This window comes from Phyllostomus hastatus, unplaced genomic scaffold, assembly GCF_019186645.2.
Source record: "Phyllostomus hastatus isolate PE091 unplaced genomic scaffold, TTU_PhHast_1.1 phas_contig_113, whole genome shotgun sequence".
NCBI lineage: Eukaryota > Metazoa > Chordata > Mammalia > Chiroptera > Phyllostomidae > Phyllostomus > Phyllostomus hastatus.
In genome coordinates this window covers 15,577,709-15,601,991 of record NW_025333530.1, presented here as the reverse complement: position 1 = coordinate 15,601,991, position 24,283 = coordinate 15,577,709, and the positions used below count along the sequence as shown (strand labels likewise).

The following is a 24,283-nucleotide window of genomic DNA, read 5'->3' as shown; positions in this document are numbered from 1 at the left end:
ATAAAAGACAGAGAAAATAAAATCTACACCAATTTTGCAGCTCCACCTTTCTGAACATGTCAAAAGCTATTCTTGCCAGGATTAAGCCACTTAAAGTGCCACTATATAGCATTCATTCAACATTTTATCTGCCATTTCACTTTGGAGGGCCCTGTGTATGCTGCCTTCTTGAACTTTCACCTTGGTAAGCTAGTTAATGTGGGGACTGAGTATTTACCACCCACACACAAAAGAATATCATCAATGTGAGAAAGCCATGGGAATAAAAGGGAGCTGCCAGCACTGCAGGTCCAGGACATTTAACACAAATGTCTCTAGGCACTGGAAGGATGAAAAAGCAGAAAAGTAACTCATGGTATGAACAGGGAATAAAACAAAGGAAAGAGGTTTTACTGTCCATGAATCAAAGATATTTTGCAAATAAAATTATTTAAAAGAATTTTGTGCTTAAATCAAGCTATCTCACTAGCCAAATATTACAGGCTCATTCCTACGGCAAAATAGCTACTCACCAAAAGTGCTGCTCTCTGTGTCAGGTGGCACCACTTGGGACTGAATATGGTACATTGCTTCATATGTACAACTATCAATCTGCTGGTCACAATCACATGCTCTGAACCGGAAGGAAAGTAGCACAATGATCTTCAGAAATAGAACTCTGTCATCCACAAACTTATTAAGATTCATCTATTCACTATTACTCTAGACCCTGATTCTATCAAGAGAACATTCTTTTGCCAGTATCACTACGAAATGTAAAAGTCACTCTTGTGATGAGTAATAGACGTGTATGTTTTTTAGATTACTGTATTGAGGAATCATTAAAAGGAATTGCTTACAGATGTTAATAGGCTTAAACGTTAGGAAAGATACATCTTTCTGCTTTAATTGTGGCTGGGTAACGCTATGTGAAAGTAGCAAGCCAAACAGATGAGTGTTGTCAGCTTAATTCCAAAGAAGGATTGTTGTGAACCTACTGTAAACTCTGGCATGTCTCTGAAGGCCATTTCACCTCTGGCTTTTGAAGCCCTAGAGGCCTGGAAGTGGGAGTCATATACTCTGTGTCCTCCTCACTTTCACACTGCTCTCCAGGTGGCAGTTTTGGCACAGGAAGAGGCCTGGAAGATTAAAAATAAAAAATAGAAAAAGAAAACAAAAATAATTAACAAGACGAAAAAAAAAAAGTATGAAATAAGTATCTTCAAAGCACACAACAACTGAAATTTTACAGAGCAAGACAGATGCCACCAAGGGAACTATTAGTTCTTCTCGCTAAGATAGGTAATTATTAGAAACACAATAACTTAAATTTTCACTTTTAACTGACCAAAGGTGAGGCTATTAGGTTTGAGATGTATTACACTGGAATAGTACTTCATGCCAGTTAGACTCTGTCCTCCAACAAGTTAGAACACCAGCCCAAGAGCTAGTATGCTGGTTTTTCTTTCACTAGGCATGAAATAAAAAATAGCGGGTGGCTTTCAGATAATATACTAGGAATGTATACAAATCTCAATTCTAAAATCTTCCTACTGTTTCAAAGAATATACAGTTTGCTGAAAGCTATCACATATATTATCTTATAGCATAAACAGGTTTCCTATTCATATTATACAAAAAAAGTAAAAGGAAATAAAAAGATATAAAGTGCTTTGGTAGTTAGCATCAATTCTGGGACTATATCCTGGATCTTTGGACCCTGGCCTTCTGGGATCTTGCCATTATACTCATACATAATTCTTGCCGAGAGGTTTGGTTTTTTTTAATGGTATTTTTTTCTCATTACCATTTAACCCTCTTATGCCCACCCCTGCAATCACCACACTGTTGTTCATGTCCATGAGTCCTTTGTCCTTTTTGCTCCATCCCTCCACCCCCTAACCTCCCCCAATAGCTGTCAACCTGCTCTCTATGAGTCTGTCTCTATTTTGCTTGTTAGTTCAGTTTGCACATTAGATTCCACGTATGAGTAAAGTCATATGGTATTTCTCTCTGACTGGCTTATTTCACTTAGTATAATGTTCTCCAGGTTTATCCATGCTGCTGCAAAGGGCAAAATTGTTTTTTGGTTTTCTTTTAATGGCTGAATGATATTCCATTGTGTAAATGTCCCATAGTTGTTTTAATCACTCATCTGCTGATGGACACTTGGGCTGCTTCACCCAGAAAATTTTGAAAGAAAACTTCTCCTGCCACCTCACCCTGTGAAGCTTGAGGAAGACAAAACAAAAAAGAACACCCCCCCCCTCACCACACAACTATGTAAGAAAGAAAATTCCTTCTGGGAATGTATTTCCCCTCCCTTCCTCTTCCTGATTTTTGTGCACATTCCAAATACTCTATACAAACATCGATTGGATTTGTCTGTGTTTACTTGATGTTTGTTTTTGTTAATTATAAAAGCAACAGTTTATTATAAAACACTTAAATGCTAACTGAAAACTAACAGATGATAGCCCTTTATAATCTCACTTCAGATTTTTTTCTTATGTCTACATATTACTTTCATTATTTGTGTATTGCATGCTGAAATTCTGAGGTAGAAGTATACTGGTATCTAAAATGTTCCTTGAAATGCATAAAAAAACTAAGAAGGATGGATAAGTAATAGTATAAATAGGTAAATGTGTGATAAAACAAGTGTAATAAAATACAAACAGTAGAATACAGGTAGTGAGTAAACATGTTCACTGTAAAAAATCTTTCACCTTTACTCTATATTTGAAACTTTTAATAAAATGTTGGGGGAAACAACCCACAAAGATTAATAAAAAATACCAAGTACTTGTGAAGATGTAGGGAAATGGGTATTTTCCTATGTAGTTTTACCAATAAACATATGGAGTAACTTTTCTGGAGTATTAACTCAGCAAAACTATTAAACCAAAGGTGAAAACCCTTGTACTCAGAAATCCCATTTCTAGGAACTTTTCCTAAGGAAATAATACTTAAAAAAAAAAAAGAAAAAGAAAAGGCAACAACCTTGTCAAATAATACTGTGTTGAATAAATTTTAGACCACATATGTCTGAAGTCACCTGTATCTCTCAGTGCCTCAGGGGTTCCAAAAAGAGCTTCAGAGGCCTACCTCTGCTTCTACCACAGTAGGTCTTGTGTATTTTACAAAGTGAGGTTACACTTAGGTCAGTTCGTCTGCTTTGCAATCAACTGAAATAATTTAAAAATCATGGTAGTAAAAGAATATGTAATAACATTCTAAGTCATTAAAGCTATTCCTAATGAAAAATAGCATGTACACTATGATTTCATTCACATAGGAATGGCAATGAACATACATCAAATGCTAACTAATGGTAAGGTTATAGGTGACTTCTATTTCTTCAGCATTGCTTATATGCATTTCCTATAATTCTTAATTAACGCATTACTTTTATTTAAAAAAGATCATTAAAAGGGTGATCAAAGATGTTTCATTATAGCCACAGCTGGTGTGACTCAGTGGATTGAGTGCTGGCCTGCAAATCAAAGGGTCACCAGTTCAATTCCCAGCCTGGAGCACATGCCTGGGTTGTGGGCCAGGTCCCCAGTAGGGGGCCTGTGAGAGGCAACCACACATTGATGTTTCTCTCCCTCTTTCTCTCTCCCTCCCTCTCTCTAAAAACTGAAATAAAATCTTTAAAAAATTTAATTGTAATTCTTTTCATTGATAATGTTAATAAAAATATAAAATTGCATCTCCTCATTAAGCATTTTAGCAATGCATATTTTAAAACATTGACCATCTTTTGTCACACAAGTTCTATCTTGGCTATATCCCTGGTTACCATATTTTTCGGACCAAAAGATGCACCTAGGTTTTAGAGGAAAATAGGAAAAAAATGTTGAAGCAAAAAATGTGGTAAAATATTTAATAACATAAATAAAATAATTATTTCACCAATGTAAATGTAAACAGAACTCAACGGCAGCATTAACAACCATTATTCCTCCCAAATTCGGGGGGGGGGGGGTGACGCAGAGGGTTGCGTCTTATAATCTCAAAAATACGGTATATACAAAGCTATCCAATAAAAAGTTTATTATTTTAAACAAAATAAATATTCAACAAGAGGAATAATTAAAATATGTGATGCTACAGTCACATTCTGTACATAATCACTAAAAGTATGGATTTTGAAGAACTTTATATTTTTTAATTTTTTAAATATTTTATTTGTTTTTTTAGAGCGTGGGGAAGGGAGAGAGAGAGGGAGAGAAACATCAATGTGTGGTTGCCTCTCACATGCACCCCGTACCAGGGACCTGGCCCACAACCCAGGCATGTACCCTGATTGGGAATTGAATCGGCGACATTTTGGTTTGTAGGCCAGCACTCAATCCCCTGAGCCATACCAGCCAGGGCTTGAAGAATTGAAGAATTTTTTAAATGATAGGAAGACATGCCCAAGACATAACACTAAGTTTAAATAAGGAGAGACAATGAGACTGTATCTTGATCTAAAACATATATACATGTCACATGTTCACAGCCATGGCCAAGTAGCAAGCACTGTCCAACCATCTGCTTAGAGCAGCCACTGGAAAAGCAGGAGGACTGCAGAAGAAAGATGCACTGGAGAGCAAGCAGGCAGCCAGACTTAAGAGGCCAGCCAAGACCCCAGAGAGGAGGAAATTGCTCTGATGTAAGTCTCATATTAGAAGCTCTAAACTTGGGGTTTCAAGGTGGTTTCAACAGGCTGGGAATTTGGGGGTATCATAATGGCCAATTCATCATGAAGGGCCAAAAATCCTGGAGAAACTAATAGCAGGGAATTAGGTTTAAATTCCACCTACAATTTCCCTTAGAGTTATTGCTAATCCCTAAACTGTGTATACATGGAGTTAGAGTCAGATAAATCATTCAGGAAAAGATACTTGAGCTCTCTTGCCAAGCTGGAGAGACAAAGTTGTAGTTAACAGATATGGGCTTCAAAATAATTATACATTCAATAAAAAAGGAGGATAGAGAATTTTTATTAGAAAACTAAAAAATATATATTTTTGATAATCACATGAAAAATCTAGAACCTAAAAACATAGTATCTGAAAATACAAATTCAATAGATGGGTTTAAGGAAGATTGGAAACTGCAAACGAGAAGATCAGGGAATTTGAATATAGCAGGAACTATTCAGACTAAAGAGGGAAAAATGGGAAACACAGATGAGCATAACAGTTATGTTAGGAATGGTGAGAGGTCATACATTAAAGTCATTGGAGTCACAGTAGGAGAGGAGAAAGATTACACTATTCAATCTATTTTAAGAAACAGTGGCCTAGCCCTGGCTTGTGTAGCTCAGTGGATTGAGCATGGGCCTGTGAACCAAAGGGTTGCCGGTTCGATTCCCAGTCACGGTACATGCTTGGGTTGTGGGCCAGGTCCCCAGTAGGGGACACACAAAAGGTAACCACACACTGATGTTTTGCTCCCTCCCTTCCCCTCTCTCTAACAAATAAATTAAATCTTTTAAAAACAGGCCTAGAATTATCTAAAACATCAAACCACAAAATAAATAAAGTCTACAAACCTTAAGAAGGATAAATGTAAAGACAACTACATGGGAGCAAATTAGAGTAAAACTGCTGAGACCCGAAGAAAAAGAGGTCCAGAAAAGAAACATAACCTTTAAAAGAAAAAATTTAAGCATAGGAGCTAATTTTTCAACAGAAACAATGGAAGCCAAAGGGCGATGTAATGTTATTTTTTAAGTGCTAAAAGAAAATAACTGCACTTCAGTACTATACTCAGTGAAAATATCTTTCAAGAAAATTAAAGTGAAATAAAAGATATTTTCCATCAAACAAAATCTGGAGGAAATGGTTGATGAAAGACATCTACACTCATCCATACCCACACCCAAATACTCCATTTTTATCTCTGTAAAGTAAGCTCTTTGGGCAGAAGGGAAAGATTCCAGAAGAAAGCATGGCAAAGCAATAGGAATTGAGGAGTACTAGAGAATAAATATGTGGGAAATTTCAATGTCCAGAAAGTGTTAAGAGACACTGATTCAGGACTTCTGGCCCAGATGGAGGCGTGGGTAGACACACTGTGCCTCCTCACACAACCAAAAGGAGGACAACAAATTTCAAACAACCACCAACCAGAACTGCCAGAAAATTGAACTGTACAGAAGTCCAACAACCAAGGAGTTAAAGAAGAAACATTCATCCAGACTGGTAGGAGAAGCGGAAACAGGCAGCTAGATAGAGAGGAATTGAGGCAAGGTGGTGGCTGACCGACAGGGCGGTCCCACATTCACGTGCAGATAAACCGGGAGGACCAACTGGGGAGCAAGACAGACTGTGCAACCCAGTAATCCAGTGTGGGGAAATAAAGCCCCAAAATCTCTGACTGAAAATACCTGTAGGGGTTGAGGTGCCAGTAGGAGAAACTCCCAGCCTCACAGGCAAGTTCATTGGAGAGACCCACAGGGTCCCAGAATGTATACAAACCCACCCACCTGGGAACCAGCACCAGAAAGGCCCAATTTGCTTGTGGGTAGTTGGGGAAGTGACTGAAAATCGGCAGAGAATGGAGCAAGCAGCACTGCTCCTTCTTGGACCCTTCCCCAACATACAGTGTCACAACAAATTGACGTATGTTGCCCCACTCTGGTGAACACCTAAGGCTCTGCCCCTTACTAGATAACAGGCACCCCAAGACACACACACAAAATGTCCCAAATGAAAGAACAGATCAAAGCTCCAGGAAAAATACAACAAAGCAATGAAAAGATAGCCAAACTATCAGATGCACAGTTCAAAATTCTGGTTATCAGGATGCTCCAGGAACTCACTGGGTACTGCAACAGCGTAAGAAAGACCCAGGCGACAATGAAGGTTGCATTATGTGAAATAAAGAAAAATCTACAGGAAACCAACAGTGACGGGAAGGATACCAGGACTCAAATCAACAGTTTGGAGCAGAAGGAAGTAGTAACATTCAACCAGAACAGAATGAAGAAACAATAATTCAAAAAAACGAGGAGAAGCTTAGGAACCTCCAGGACATCTTTAAACGTTCCAATATCCAAATCATAGGGGTGCCAGAAGGAGAAGAGGAAGACCAAGAAAATAAAAACTTATTTGAACAAATAATGAAGGAGAACTTCCCCAATCTGGCAAAGGAAATAGACTTCCAGGAAGTCCAGGAAGCTCAGAGAGTCCCAAAGAAGTTGGACCCAAGGAGGAACACACCAAGGCACATCATAATTACATTACCCAAGATTAAAGACAAGGAGAGAATCTTAAAAGCAGCAAAAGAAAAGGACACAGTTACCTACAAAGGAGTGCCTGTGAGACTACCAGCTGATTTCTCCAAAGAAACCTTGCATGCAAGAAGGGGCTGGAAAGAAGTATTCCAAGTCATGAAAGGCAAGGACCTACATCCAAGATGACTCTATGTAGCAAAGCTATCATTTAGAATGGAAGGGCAGATAAAGTGCTTCCCAGATAAGGTCAAGTTAAAGAAGTTCATCATCACCCAGCCCTTATTACATGAAATGTTAAAGGGACTTATCTAAGAAAAAGATAAAAAAAAAATATGAACAGTAAAATGACAACAAAATCTTAACTACCAATAACTGAATCTAGAAAAACAAAATAAAAACAAAAATGAAGTAGGCAAACAACTAGAACAGGAACAGATTCACAGAAATACAGATCACATGGAAATTATTAGTGGGGAGGTGGAGGGGGAAGAATGGGGGGAAAGGTACATGGAATAAGAAGCATAAATGGTAGGTACAAAAATAGACGGGGCAGTTAAAAACAGTATGGGAAATGGAGAAGCCAAAGAACATATATGTAAGACCCATGGACATGGACTAAGGGGAAAGGGGGGATGCTAGTGGGAGGGAGGGTGAAGGGGAATGAAGAGGAGAAAAAAATGGGAAAACTATAATAGCATAATTAATAAAATATATTTTAAAAAGAGATTAATATCCAGAATATGAAGAGAACTTCTAAAATTCAACACAAAAAACCTGATTAAAAATGGGCAAAGGTCTTAAATACACATTTCTTTAAAGGAGATATATGAATAACCAATAAACACATGAAAAGATGCTGAACATTACTGATCATCAGGGAAATGCAAAACAAAACTACAATGAGATACTAGGCAACCTCACCCTCACTAGGATGGCCACTATAAAAAAAACAGACAAAAAACAAAGACAAAAAATACAGAAAATAACAAGTGTTGGTGAAAATTTGGAGAAATGGGAAACTCTTTACACCATTGGTGGGGATGTAAAATAGTACAGATGCTGTGAAACACAGTATGCCTCAAAAAACTAAAAATAGAATTACTATATGAATCAGCAATTCAACTTCTGGGTATACACCTAAAAGAACTGAAAGTGGAGTCTTATAGAGATATTTGCTCGCCAGTATTCATAGCAGCATCATTTACAATAGCTAAAACATGGTAGCAACCCAAGTCTCCATCGACTGATGATAACAAGTCGATGGACACTTATTAAGCATAACATGACATATATAAACAATGGACATTTAGTCAGCCTTTAAAAGAGAGGAAGTTCTTCAATATGCTACATGGTGAATTGTGAGGACACTGTGCCAAGCAAAATAAGCCAGTCATAAAAAGATAAATACTGTATTACTCTACTTATATGAGGTATTTAGAGAAGTCAAAAATCACAAAGACAGAAAGTATAATGATGATTGTCAAGGGCTGGGGGGAGGGGAAATGAGGAGTTATTGTTTAATAGGTATATAGAGTTTTACAAAATGAAAAGAGTTATGGAGATGGATAATGGTGATGGTTGCACTGTGTGAGGTATTTAATACCACTAAACTGTATACTTATAAATGAGTAAGATATAAATGTAAAAGAAACACTCCAAAGCATAAAATAGGATACTTTTTACATGGTACAAATACAGATCAATTTTTATTTTCCTCATTATATTCCTCTGGGTTTTAATTTTCTATAGGTAAACTGTTTAATAAAAGTTCCAACTCCACTGTATGAAATACAGCTTTAGAAAACTTACCTGGCAGCCAGAGAATAAATGGCATTGGCAGATGCAGAAGGTTTGATTTTGGGGTGCTCACACTCTGGACCTGCTAATGGGCTACTATTCATATTCTGGAAAGAAAAGTGATGAAAAAGGATTTTCTTAATACAGCTATATATCTCCTCTTATTTAACCTATTGAAAATAACAAGAACAATTATAAAGACACAGACCTCACTTTCAATGCCATGCTCAGGGATTATTACATCTGAAAAAGCATAGCTGTTTTCAGGTTCTGAAAAAAGCTCAAATGTAAGGGGGTTAGGGAGACAGACATCTAAAAGGAACCAAGGACATGTGTTGTTCTTTGTTTAATTCTAGAAAGAGCTGAGAAAATCAGCTGTCTACACAAATACTATTTCAAGCGATAATTTCTATATATCCTTCAACATTGATGCCACCAGGAACCCAAACCTAACCCACTCTCACTAATTAGACTCCCACTTAAATCTAAATTACAACTTTCCCCCTTCCCTTGCAACAAAGGAATATTCAGTTCAGTCACTGGCCACAGCATTCCCCTACTTTGCCCTTTCAACTCCAGTGTTTCCTTAGATTTCCAACTACCTACTGGCTATTTCTTGTTTCAATAACTCATCTCAAATTCAACATGTCTCTCGTTAGCCAGGTTCAAAACCTCGAGAGTGTGAGTGTGTGTGTGAGTGTGTGTGTGTGTGTGTGTGTGAGAGAGAGAGAGAGAGAGAGAGAGAGAGAGAGAGAGAGAGAGATTGATTTCTTGTCCTGTTTTGCACCTACTGACTGCTTTCTAGCCTTACTGAATCTTTGTTTCTCACCTCTCAAGGCTCTACCTAATCTGGCTCTGCCCACCTGCCATAGACAACTGGTCTCCTTCCTGCTTACTTAGCACCAACTATATTAAGACACATTGTTATTCCTCAAACAGGCCCTCCCAAACTCACTTGCTATTCTCTTCATTATGGAATGGTCTTCCCCCAGACTCAGCATGGCTCACTCTCCCCATTGCTACAGATCTTTGCTCAGCCTTACCAATACTGGCTATTTTTGTGCTATTTTTTCCCACAACACTCATCCACATCCAACATCTTGTATGTTTATTAACTTATTTTGTTTATTTTCTGTCTTTCCTCCTCTAGAATGTAAACTTTATGAGAGAAAGAATTTGTGTTTAGTGTGTAAATGAACCAACAAAAATAGGAATATAGCCCTTCCATTCCCAGTTCTGAACCCCTAATCTCATGCTTATACAATGGATCACTAACTTGTCATTTTTCAACCTATTCTCTTATCAATCCATGCTACATACTACGATTGGAGTCATCTCTTCGGTCATGTCATTCCACTAATTTAAAACTTGCAAATGCTCTCATTTCCTACAAAATAAATTCAAATTCTTTTGGAACAGGATATTCAAAGCCCTTTAATCTAGCACCTTTTCCTATTTTGATACACAAAATTTCTGCTCTACTCAAACTATTTCTCATTTTACAATACAACTTAAGCTATTTCTGTCATTGTAGCTCTGATCTATCTTAAAACTATATACACTTTGGAAATAATACTTCAAATTTAGATGTCCCTCTTTACATAAAGCCCTCAATGTTTGCTTTATCTGACAATAAATTCTTTCTCTAAAATGTGTTTTTTATTTATACCACTCATGATACATACAAGCACACATGTGTACACACACTTACTGTATTTACAAACATGCCTTAACTGCTCTATAAAAATACACATTTCTTCAGGATAGAAATTATATTATCCTTGAATACTATATAAAACCTATCACATAATGTTGACCCATTAAATATTATCCACAAATATTTGTTGTTATAGGCTAAATAATTTAAAAATCAGCCCTGGCTGGTGTGGCTCAGTGGAATGAGTGCCAATCTGTGAACCACAAGTTAGTTGGTTTGATTTCAGTCAGGGCATATGCCCTACGTTGCGGGCCAGGTCCCTAGCAGGGAACATGTGAGAGGCAACCGATCTATGTTATCTCTCCTACATTGATGTTTCTCTCCTTCTTCTTCTCCCTCCCTTCCTCTCTCTCTATAAATAAATAAATAAAATCTTTAAAAAAGAAAGTCAGGACTCACCATGGAGGTATCCAGGCTGAACGTGCTTCCAAGCCTAGGCACATCTGCTCTGGGTTCAATTTGTGAGGGCAATGAAAATGGAAGTGAGTGCCGGTTGGTTAATTCTCTCCCTGTCCAGGGGTCACTAAGGTTTGGGGTAACTACTGGTACTCTGGGAATTGGCCTAGGAAGCCATGATTCCCCAAAGCGGCTAGACGGGACAGGGGGTAATTTGTCCCTGGATGGACAGTCGCCTGGTGTACAAGGCAAGGGGCGTCTCTGAGGCCGGATTTCATTTCCAACAGAATAAGGCCGGTCTGGAGGGGGTGGTGGTGGAAGATCTCTAAGTATGGGAGGTACTGGTAATGGCTTGTCCTTATGAAGGGAGCCAGAAGCAGCCTGTGGAAGCAGGATGGAAGCAAATCAATCAAAGCCCACTAACCCACAACAAAGAACCAGTAAACTGTACAAATAGATAATGCTTTACCTTACAAGCAGTTCCAACACCAGACGCACTTGAAGGGATAGACACTCGTTGTTGCAGAAGGTCAAGTCGTGGTGGCACTGGGGGAAGGGAAGCTTGTGGGGCCATGGAGAATGGAGATGGAGGCCGCTCCACCTAACAAACAAAATCTCCTAATGGATTATTCTTGTTTGGGAGTGGCATCTTTCAACTCCTCCGGAAGCTGTAGATATCAAGTAGTACATGAACACTGCTTTTAACTATCAATGGGTCAGACTTTGGCCTGGGGTAGCACTTCCTGAATTATTTTCATGTCACTGTAAGAAGTCAGATTCAATCACAGAAATACCATACAGATAGATGTAAGCTACAGGCAAATGTATATAGAAATGGCAGTGCTACAAAAACCCTCATAGCTTATAACTTTTAAAAAAAATGTACAATTTCCACTTCCTCATTTTCAGAGAAAGAAAAAAATCTTTTCAATATAAAAACAGGAACCCAGCATTGGGCAGTGTGGTTCACTTGATTGGAACATTGTCCCCTAAACTGAAAAGTCACAGGTTTGAATACCAGTCAGGGCACATACCTAGCTTGTAGGTTTGGTCCCTGGTCCGGGCATGTACTAGAGGCAACTTGATGTTTGTCTCCCTCTCTCTCTCCCTCCCTTCCTCTCTTTCTAAAATCAATTGGCATATCCTCAGGCAAGGATAAACAAAACAAAACAAACAGAAACCTATATAAAAAGAAAGGAACCGGCATTCCTCTCAACATATCGCCTGGGAAAATAATGTTTACGAAGCAGAACGAGAATTCAGGCCAAGATGGAGGAATAGATAGATATACTTTGCCTCCTTGCACAACCAAAAGAAGGACAACAACTTTAAAAACAAAAACTAACCTGAATTTCCAGAAAATCAAACTGTATGGAAGTCCAACAACCAAGGAGTTAAAGAAGAAACATTCATTCAGAGTGGTAGGAGGGGCAGGGACAGGCAGCTGAAATGGAGAGGACACTCAGCAAGGCAGTGGCTGGAGGACTTGGGTGGGAGAGTCAGCAGCTGTCGGACTCTGCAGTCACACATTTGTATGTGGATAAACAGGGAGGAACAACTAGGGAGTGTGACGGACTGCACAACCCAGGTTTCCAGCATGGAGAAATAAAGCCTCAAAACCTCTGGTGGTAAAAACCTGTGGATCTTGGGGTGATGGGAGAACTCCCAGCTTCACGGGAGAGTTCATTGGAGAGACCCACAGGGTCCCAGAATGTACACAAACCCACCCACCCAGGAATCAGTACGAGAAGGGCTCAATTTTGTTTGTGGGTAGTGGGGGAAGTGACTGAAAGCTGTCAGAAGCTGAGCAAGTGGCATTGTTCCATCTCTGACTCCTTCCCCCAGTACAGTGCCACAACACAACGGAGAGGGTTGCCCACCCTGGTGAATACCTAAGGCTCTGCCCCTTACAACCTAAAAGCTGCACTGAGGAAAAAAAAATATGGGCCAAATGAAAGAACAGATCAAAGCTCTAAAAACAGAACTAAGTAATGAAGAGAGCCAACCTATCAGATGCATAGTTCAAAACACTGATAATCAGAATGCTCACAGAAATGGTTGAGTATGGTTGCAAAAGGGAAGAAAAATTAAAGGCTATGAAAAGTGAAATGAAGAGAAATGTACAGGGAACCAACAGTGAAGGGAAAGAAACCAAGACTCAAATCAACAATTTGGACCTAGGAAGAAGTAAACATTCAACCAGAACAGAATGAAGAAACAAGAATTTCAAAAATGCCATGGCTGGTAGGGCTCAGTGGATTCAGTGCCAGCTTGCAAACCAAAGGGTCACGGGTTTGATTCCCAGTCAAGGCACATGTCTGGGTTGCAGGCCAGGTCCCTGGTAGGGTTGCACAAGAGGCAACCACACATTAATGTTCCTCTCCCCCTTTTTCTCCCCCGCTTCCCCTCTCTCTAAAAATAAATAAATAAAATATTTTTTAAAATTTCCAAAAAATTAGGAGAGGCTTAGGAACCTCTGGGATAACTTTAAATGTTTCAACATCCAAATCATACGGGTACCAGGAGAAGAGGTAGAGCAAGAAATTGGAAACTTACTTGAAAAAGTAATGGAGAACTTCCCCACTGTGACAAAGGAAATAGACTTCCAGGAAGTCCAGGAAGCTCAGAGAGCCCCAAAGAAGTTGGACCCAAGGAAGCACACACCAAGGCACATCATAATTACATTACCCAAGATTAAAGACAAGGAGAGAATCTTAAAAGCAGCAAGAGAAAAGGAGACAGTTACCTACAAAGGAGTGCCTGAGAGACTACCAGCTGATTTCTCCAAAGAACCCTTGCATGCAAGAAGGGGCTGGAAAGAAGTATTCCAATCATGAAAAACAAGGACCTACATACATCCAAGACTACTCTATCCAGCAAAGCTATCATTTATAATGGAAGGGCAGATAAAGTGTTTCCCAGATAAGGTCAAGTTAAAGGAGTTCATCATCACCAAGTCCTTATTATATGAAATGTTAAAGGGACTTATCTAAGAAAAAGAAGATAAAAAATATGAGCATTAAAATGACAACAAACTCACAACTATCAACAACTGAACCTAAAAAACAAAAACAAAAACTAAGCAAACAACTAGAACTGGAATAGAATCACAGAAATGGAAATCACATGGAGAGTTTTCAGTTTGGAGGGGGGGAGGGAGAAGGGGAGAAAAAGTACAGAGAATAAGAAGCATAAATGGTAGGTACAAAATAGACAGGGGGAGGTTAAGAATAGTATAGGAAATGGAGAAGCCAAAGGACTTATATGTACAACCCATGGACATGAACTAAGGTGCAGGGAGTGCAGGTGGAAGAGGGTGTGCAGGGTATAAGGGAATAAAGGAGAGAAAATGGGACAACTGTATTAACATAATCAATAAAATGTATTTAAAAAATGAAAAAAGAGGCAGAACAACAAAAGAGATCAAAGATGATAAATTCTCAGTGGGTTGTTACTATAAAAAAGAAAAAAAGAGCTTTGTAAGAGGAGAACAATCAATATCTCTGAAAAGCATAGAGACCTTCTGAGGAAATGTAATTAAAATGAGGAAATTTAATTCAGTAATTAAAAGCGATTAGTATTTTCTGCTAATTTGTGTTCTAAAAAATGAGGTAACAAATTAGAATAAATAATATATGTATAACCTTTTCCATTTCCTTGCCTGTAGCAGAGTGATGAAGAGCTGAAAAGATTGTCCAAGTAACTGTCAAGAGATATATAGCAAGTCATACAAATGCTACTTTGCATTTGCATTCTCTAACAGAGAGAAATACAGATGGAATGGAAGCAAAAATTATGACATGCATATATAGGGTAATAGAAAAACAACCATCCCCATACTTAGTCCTGTCATTAATGCTGTATGATGAATGAGGGTAGAGAAAGCCCTCATCATTAGCTACTTGCTTTTACTCATGCCAAAGAAAATGGGTCTCATGTCAATGGAGTATGAGCAATGCAACATGAGCAGCTAAATTTCCCAAGGATTAGAATATCCTATCTATATTTCATTCTACTCACCAACCTTGGACCTGATTTATTAAAACTGCCTTCTAGCAACTCTCCCAACTTCTACTTTTTTATCTCACCAAGTCCTTTTGCTCACCATTACTACCTTAGCTATCCTTAAATACTCACTAGCTAAAAACCATCCATCAGTAACTCTCATTTTCCCACCACTCTTTATTCTGGAATTCCCACCTATTTGCCTTTGTTCAAATTGCCTCCTAATTTGAAAGGCCCTCTCTACTTATTTTGATCCCTCGCAGCATCCGACTTTCTCATTCCTAAAACCACAGAGGGTTAAGCTAATCAGATTCCTCAATTAATGACATCACATCATAACCAATCCCTGCAATGATCATTTATCTCAACATATAATAAAGTTCCAAAAACAGAAAATCACAAATGGCAAGGAAATTAAGAAAAAATACAAAACATTTCCAAGACCTAAGGGTATAAATGTCCATATAGAAGGGTTCCCTGCAGAGCTAGCTCAATGAAGGGAAAGAAACTCATAACAAACACACAAACCACCCCAAAACACCCTTAAACTTTCAGATAATCGAGGATAAGGAAAATATCCTAAAAGCTTCTGGGGGTTGACGGCACCGAACAGCATAATTACACAAGAAATCACATGAAACTGTAACAATTTAGAATTGAATTTTTTCAGCCTAGACTTTTATAATTAGTCAGTTTGAGGGTTGAATAAAAACATTTTAAGATAGCAAACATCTCAAGAAATTTACCTCACACCTTTCACAGAAAGCTATTTTGAGTACATATTCCACCCAAACAAGGAAGTAAAGCAAAAAGAAAGAAAACATGGGAGCCAAGAGATAGGCACTGCAACACACAGTAGAGGCAATGAAGTTCTATGATAATGAGGACAAGGACAGACCTCAGGGGAACAGGGGATGCAGCACACTCAGAGAATAACCAGTCTGGACTGGGGCTGAAACATGGAAAACTACTCTATATAGTATACTATTAGGTTGGCCAAATTGTCTGTAAAATAAAGACATTTTTCATTTTCACCAATAACTTTACTGATTGGGATAGTTTGAATATGTCAGATATCTCCTACTATTAGCTTCTAGTGGGTAGAGGCCAGGGGAATTATTAAACATTTCCCAATGCATAAGACAGTCTCACAACAAAGAATTATTTAGCAACAATGTCAACAGTACCAAAGCAATTTTGCAAACCACTTTTGACATGTTTGATCAATCATAGCACCTTCTCCATACAATGGACAAATCTTTTTTTTTTTCTGTTTCAGTTGTGTTTTTACTTTTATTGAAATAATAAAGTATAATACAACAACAATGTTGCTTGTCTTCTTCCATCTTCAATATTAAAATGGCTACACAAAAATTCACCAATTTTGATAAATTTTTTTAATGCACACTGATATGACAGCTGTCACAATACAATTTAACAGAATTGTTTCAAATGAACTTAAAAACAACTAATCGCTACTGGAGCCATCTTACAGAAAAAACCAATCAAACTTTTTGGCCAACCCAATATATTATATACTACTATATTAATAGAACTTACTTTATAGAAAATTATATTGAGAGGATGTTTGACAGCATGGTAACACTTGGCACTAGTAACTACAAACTGAAATTTAAGGAAGTAAAAATAAAGCAATTACCTTAGGAAAAATAAAAGTAATTACATTATAGTGAATATATTATTTGGCACATTGGAGAGGAGTACCATTCAAACACTGAATACCAATTTAGCCAAAAACATTCAGATAAATATAGTGGGAAGATAGTAATAAGAGATCTAAAATCCATTTGTACAATATCTGAAGTAAAGAGACAACTAATATTGAAGAATCAAGAGAAAGCAGTATAAGCCTATGATTAAGAAACAGTTTTTAGAACTGAAAAATCTAAATGGAACACAGAAAGCAGTTGGAGGAGTATAGGCAGGAAACCAACCTTTCTGTAAGCCTGTTACCAATTCTTCTAAACTTTTAAAAAACTTCATGTGCATTTATCACATGGAATTTTTAAAAAGTAGATTTACTATATTAAAAACAAATGAACATAAAACAAAACAGCAGCAAAACAATAACCAATAGCTACCAGGATGTGGCAAAACAGGCACTTTCATAGTCTCATATACCTTTGGGAGTGATCTAAGGACAAAAATTGGTGACAAATATTTATATCTATCAAGAGATGTAAAATATTGTTACTAAAATATTTTGTTCATATAAATATTTTACTCATACTTTATACAAACTACCAAATACAAAGAATAATAAAACACCCAAGCAGTACCTATCATTCAGATAAGAAATGAAATACCATTGCCTTTGTGAAATTTCCATGTATCCTCTTCCCTAATTATATTCCTCTGCTCTATCAGTTTAGATTTTTCCATAAAAATTCTTTTATCCAGCAATTACACTACTAGAAATTTACCCTAAGGATAGGCACGCAAAAGAATGCCAATATATACATAAGCCTGCAAATAATATGAAATGTCCATTAAGAAAAGACTAAATTACCAAACTGCTCAGTAACAATAAATGATGCTGTTTTCTCTCTACTTGAATTTTTACAGTGTACATTTAAAAAAAATTTTTTTAGAGAGAAGAAGGAGGGAAAGAGAGAGGGAGAGAGGGAAAGAGAGGGAATGGGGGACAGAAATAGAAGAAACATTGATTTTTTGTTCCACCCATTCATGCATTCATCAGTTGATTCTTATATGTACCGTAACCAGAAGACTGAACCTGCAACCTTGGCGTACTGGGACAATGCTCTAACCAACTGAGCTACCTGTCCAAGGGCTACAGCATACATTTATTACTTTTATTTAAATGAGTAAATTTAGTGTCTTTCATATTTATCAGCTATGGAAAAAAACATTCATTTTCATCTTTCCTCTAAGGTCCTTTACACTTAAAGAACATGTACTCTACAACTGAGACCAATATATACTGTCAGCCTTGTGTTAAATAGTGTTTCACCTGCATATATATTCTCTTTCCAAATAAAACTACTAGCTTCTTGTGGGCCTTTGTCTTAGGTTTCTTATCCCATACAGCACTCACCACAGAGCTACTTACCTAGCAAAATAAATACTTTGTTAAAGCAATATGTTAACTGCAAATTAAAAAAAAACTCAAATATTCCATAAAATTTAAAGTCCTCTGAACTTGTATACTCAGAAATAGTAATTTGCTGTGTAGTCATCCAATTTTTTCCACATGTACGTAAAAAAATTTTTTACAACCAAATTATTTTTATAGAAATAAGGTGATATTAAACAGTATATAGTTATTTTTTAAACAATATACCTTAGACAGCTTTCCTCTCAAGTACATGAAAACTGAACTCATTCTGCAGAGTGTTCCATTATATCTGCTGCTGCCCTCTAAGATTCACACCCTAAAACCCAGAATCTGTAAATGTGATACCTTATCTGGCAACTTTGCTAATGTGATTAAGGATATGGATATGGGGGAATTATCCTAGATTATCTGCAGTGGGCCCAATCTAACTATGGAGTCCTTAGAAGCAGAAAACCTCAGAGAGACAAGATTAAAGGTAAAAAGGAGTCCAGGAGCCAAAGCATGCAAGTGACCACTGGCAGCTGAGAATACTGTCAGCTGACAACCAGCAAGGAAACAGGGAACTTAATCCTACAACTGGAAGGGAACTAAATTCTGCCAAACCCAAATAAGTAAGAAATGGAGTCTTCCCTAGGGCCTCCATAAAGAAATATAGACCTGCTAACACCCTGAGTTTAGCCTGATGGGACATGTGTTGGAATTGTGACCTACAGAACTATAGGAGAATAAATTTGTTCTTTTAAACTACTAAATTTGTAGTAATCTGTTATGGGCAATAGAATACTTACATATGTGGTCATGTGAGCTGTTCTTAATTTTTTATTATTATAAATAATGCTATAAGAATAACTACACCTACAGATTTGTGCACTTGTCTAAAAATGTTTCTTTTTCTCTTTTTCTTTTTATCCTCATCCAAGGACATGCTTAGTGATTTTAGAGAGAGGTGAAGGAAAGGAGAGAGAAAAGGAGAAAAACAGTATGAGAGAGAAACATGGATTAGTTGCCTCTCAAACGCCCCCAACTAGGAACTGAACCTGCAACCTAGGCATGTGTTCTGACTGGGAATCGAACCTGCTACCTTTAGGTTAGAGGACCATGATCCAAGTGAGCCACACCAGCCAGCGTTGTCTAAGTATTTCTTAAGGATACATTTTTAGAAATGGAATGGCTAATTCAAGCTGTGAACAATATATATTTTGATAGTTTGTCAAAACTGTTCTTCAAAAAGACTGAACTAATTTGTGCCCACATCAACACTGACTGTGAGTGCCTGTTTCTCCACAATGAGTATTACCATCTATAAAAGTTCATAAAGAAAATAAAAGGGTATTTTAATTCCAAATAAATACATATATGAAAGATCACATTTATCTTATTGTTCAGATACCCTAACAGTCCAGGAGTTGCCAGTAAATTTTCACATCATGGTCAAATGAATATCTTAAAAAGGAACCAGCCCTGACAGGTGTGGTTCCGTGGGTTGGGCATCATCCTGCAAACCAAAGGGTCACCAGTTCAACTCCTGGTCAGGGCACATGCCTACATTGTGAGCCAGGACCCTGGCTGGGGGCACACAAGAGGCAAGCAATCAATGTTTCTATTGTATGTCAATGTTTCTCTCCCACTCTTTCTCCTTTTCCCTCTCTAAAAATAAAAAAATAAAATCTGTATAAAAAAAATCAAAGAACTTATATGAGGGGCCAAAACTACTATCAACTTCAAAAAAACACAAAAATATACCAAACAGTCCAGATTTCCTCAACTATCCATTATTGATATGGCATAGATAAATTTATCTACTCCTGTTTTAAAGTGTTTTTAAATCTCAAACATTCAAAGTAATTACTATGTGCTCAATTTTGAGAAGCTAATTACAAATGAGACATGGCTCTTCCCTTCTAGGAACTTACAATGGAAAATATGTTGAATAAATTATTACAAGATGGTAAGTTCTACAGCAGACATATTCACAACATCCCAGAAACATCAGGGCAAACCTAGATTGTACGTGTATAAATACATGTGAGTGAGTTGGGGGTCAGGAAAGCAGGGTACAGTTTGGAAAGGTTTCCTAGGCAGTGAAAACAGCTACATTACACAGAAACTATCAAGACAAAAAGAAGTTTTTAGAGGTTCAGCCTTGCAGGAACACAAAACATAAAGTAGAAAGGATTATGGGTGCAAAGTATCTGGAAAGAAGAATGAGTTTAACCCATTAAATAATGAAAAGTCATCAAAGAGTGTGAAGAAAAGGAATAAGGTGGTAAGATTTGTGTTGTAGATCCATGACTCTGGCAGCAGAGAGAAGAGATGATTATGAGAGCCTGAAATAAGGCAATGGCATTGAGGACACAGAGGAGAAGATACAATGAATATGGTCATTTAAGAGATAAAATCCATGCTTTCAAAATTTATTGGGCACCCACTATGTGCAAAGCAGTCAGGTGCTGGCTTCTTTTGTACCAAGGAAATGCACCACATGAATTTGAAACATTCTAAACTAGACAATATGCAGCATATTAGAATCTTGTTTGCCCTATAATTACTAAAATCTACATGAACTAACTGACTTCTAAGATTTAAAGAATAAATCCCTGTTTTACCCTACCATCTGACGTAGCAGAATTTGATCACCTCCTTTTTATAGCCTTTATCTCTCTTATCTTCACTAGGACCTTTCCAGTTTGTTCTGTTTCTCTATGTTCTGTTCCTCCTACCAGCTTGCAATCACTTTAGTTGCCATTTATTTGTTTATTAACAGTGCCTCCTTTCTCCCCATCAAAGCTAACTTTCTAATGCCAAGATTCCATTAGAAGAAAGAATAAAATATTCTAGTCACAGTAGCAAAATAGGGTACAGTTCTTTTACTCTCCATTTTCTGCACCAAGCTATCTGAGTGAAGTCCAATTTTAGAATATAGACAGTAGAGCTTAGGCCTAAGTCAAAATGCCTGGTCACAAAGTCTGGTTCAACTTACTATGTGTGTGACCTTCAGCAAATTCCTTAACCTTTCTGTGCCTCAGTTTCATCATCTGTTAAATGACAATAATAGTACCTACTCAGAGGGTTACATGAGTTAAAATAAGAAAAGTTCAGCCCTGGCTGGCATAGCTCAGTGGATTGAGCGCAGGCTGCAAACCAAAGTGTCGCAGGTTCGATTCCCAGTCAGGCCACATACCTGGGTTGCAGGCCATGGCCCCAAGCAACCGCACATTGATGTTTCTCTCTCTCTCTTTCTCCCTCCCTTCCCTCTCTAAAAATAAATAAGTAAAATTTAAAAAAAAAAGAAAAAGAAAAACTATAAAAAATTTTTTTAAAAAATAAGAAAAGTTCTTAGCATGGTATCTCTGACATAGTAGGTGCTCAATAAATATTAGCTACTTTGGATGTCATTAAGTGCTCTATAGTTTTAGAATACAACTCATAATGGATTTTGCCATAGTCTCTTAAATTACAGTCTTACCTTGGCACCAGCTAATTCCTTCATCATAAAGAGAGAATCATCAGCTCGTTCATCATCATCATCATCATAATTTGGGGAAGAAGCTCCCTCTGTTCCTTGCCTCAATAGGCTGCCACTTCCTCTAGGATCAAATGGATCTACCACAATGGGCTCAGTACCTTTAATTTCACATCGGCAAAAAGGACAGCCCTGGCCTTCTGATTCCTACAGAGGAAACAAGAGTTGGTAACAGGCACATCTGAAAGTACTTAAAATATCCATCCTAAAATACTCATCCACTAGGAAATACATTTCCTAGAGATGAAAACAGAAATCAAAAGTTTAAAACCTACCCCGCAAACCAGGCCATATACAATCCCCAATTCTTCAGAGCGATTACACAGCTGAGGAAATGTATGATTTGGACCATACCTGCCAGGATGTAAGACAGGACGTACACATGAGGTGTCCACAGGGCTCAATCTTTACATCCTTATCATTTTCAGCACATATTTTACACAGTTGGAATGTGGAACCCATCTCACAGTATAATTCATATTGTTCCTTTAATTAAAAAAAAAAGATTACTCAGCTTGTTTCAGATATTTGTTAAATGAATGACTGCAATCATAAATGCTAAAAATGGAAATATTAAAGAAATATTTGTAGTGTCTATACAAATTTTGCTTTTATAAAAGTTTCATAGCAGTGGTCAATGTTCTCCCATAAAACAGAAATCACCTAGCTTTGGTCCTATTTTAAAAGCTACATGATTTAAAGGAAAACCACATGCAACATAAATTTACTAATCTAGTCAATGGTTTAAAATTAAGTGTTCCAATCACTCAGTACAATTCTACTGTCAATCCTATTAAGTCCATACAAAAGCTTGACTCTACTGATATGGTTATAATGTAAAACAAAACTCACCTGGGTCACTTTGATGTGGTCTTGGGGAGTTGGTTCACATAAGCCTGTGAGGTCGGGATTCTGATTCCGTCCATCAGGAAACAAATAGCTGTAAAAGGAGTAATCAGCCTTGGCATTTTATTAAAGCCATTGATCACTGCTTGCTAACAGAAACAAATGACATCTAGGATTCCCTTGCTATAAAAGGGAAACTTTGGGAAAGCGCAAAGGTAAATCTTACTAATATTTCAAAAAAAATAAATAACACAGAACAGTTCCAAGAAGATATTCTCCTAACACTGACATTCTTTCTACAGGGTACATTGCCACAAACTACATCTTTTTAATTGAGGGGTTTATAAACTTTTTCTGTAAAGGGACTGACAGTAAATATTTCAGGCCTTGCAAGGCATGAAAGTCTATGTCATATATTCATTTCTTTTTTTAAACAACACTTCAAAAATAAAAAATTATCTTAGAGCTGGTTGTATCAAAAAAGCTAGACTGGATGGCCACAAAGTATAAATTCTTAATTTAAACTGCATTTGCTTTAAAATTTTTTTTCTTATCCTCACCCTAGCATATTTTCATTTGCATTTTTTAGAGAGAGAGAGGAAGGGAGAGAGATAAACATCAATACAAGAGAAGCATCAACCGGTTGCCTTTGTATGCACCCAGACCCAGGATCTGCACAAGACTGGGGATTATATTTGTCCAGATCAGGGATCACAAACTCCTGCACCTGGACCAAAATGAACCCACAATTTAGGCATGTGCTCCAACCTGGAATCGAACCTGCAACCTTTCGGTTACAGGACGACGCTCCAACCACCAAGCCACACTGGCTGGGGACTTTAATTTATTGATTTGAGAGAAAGAAAGGAAGGAAGAGAGGGAGATAGAGAAGTGGGGGAAGAGAGGAAGAGGAGAGGAGAGAGAGTTTTGTAGTTTCACTCATTTATGCATTCACTGGTTGATTCTTGTACGTGCCTTAGCCAGGACTGAACCCACAATCTAACATATGGGGACAATGCTCTAACCAGTTGGCAACCCGGCTAAAGCAAACTTCATTTGCTTTTTGACCAAATACCTGAAGCATCCCCACCCCCCCCTTTTTTTTTAACAGATTTACCACTGACAGACACCAATTTAAAAGAAAAGTAACAGGAAGCAATTTAAGCCACAAGATCATCTACCAGGAAGCTTCAAGCACCAAACTGTACGGCATTAGGGGAAACTCTAATGCTACTATAGAAGATGACACATAATGGACAATGGACTAATCACCTTAAAATATAAGTAGTTTTCTGATACCTGGTTAACTGTTAGTACTTTCAGTGCTTACCAATTGATAATCAATTTGAATTCCCAAAGGAACAGCAATTCTGGAATAAAAGGACTTAGTCATAAATATTAGCACAGATTACAAGTGCCCAAAGCCTGAAGAAATGCTGCTGAACCAAAGTGAAGTCAGGATGAAGGCCACTGAGCCTGCTGTCATTAGGAGCAAAAATCTAATCACTCTAATGTTGACTAGTTAAATAACAGGTAACATTTTCTGATAACTGGTATAATTTTACATCTAACACAGACTTAAATATAAGTTAACATTTGCAAAAGGAAAAAAGATAAACTTTACTTATAGTAATAAATGAACCATTAGACAAAAATTATTTCACTCAAGGAATCCCTTTTAAGTGAAAA

At 37.5% G+C, this 24,283-nt stretch overlaps 1 protein-coding gene across 1 annotated transcript in view; it reads right to left on the bottom strand.

Annotated features, from left to right (window-relative positions):
* Window positions 1-24,283, bottom strand: part of CBL (Cbl proto-oncogene) — a 115,784-nt gene that overhangs the window by 3,123 nt on the left and 88,378 nt on the right. The window contains exons 7-14 of the mRNA XM_045838929.1: window positions 22,601-22,688; window positions 22,103-22,234; window positions 21,692-21,895; window positions 11,593-11,724; window positions 11,127-11,504; window positions 9,023-9,117; window positions 978-1,118; window positions 513-613 (exon numbers count right to left, since the gene is read on the bottom strand). Of these exons, the coding sequence (XP_045694885.1) occupies window positions 513-613; window positions 978-1,118; window positions 9,023-9,117; window positions 11,127-11,504; window positions 11,593-11,724; window positions 21,692-21,895; window positions 22,103-22,234; window positions 22,601-22,688 (1,271 nt within the window). The remainder of the gene's footprint in view (window positions 1-512; window positions 614-977; window positions 1,119-9,022; window positions 9,118-11,126; window positions 11,505-11,592; window positions 11,725-21,691; window positions 21,896-22,102; window positions 22,235-22,600; window positions 22,689-24,283) is intronic.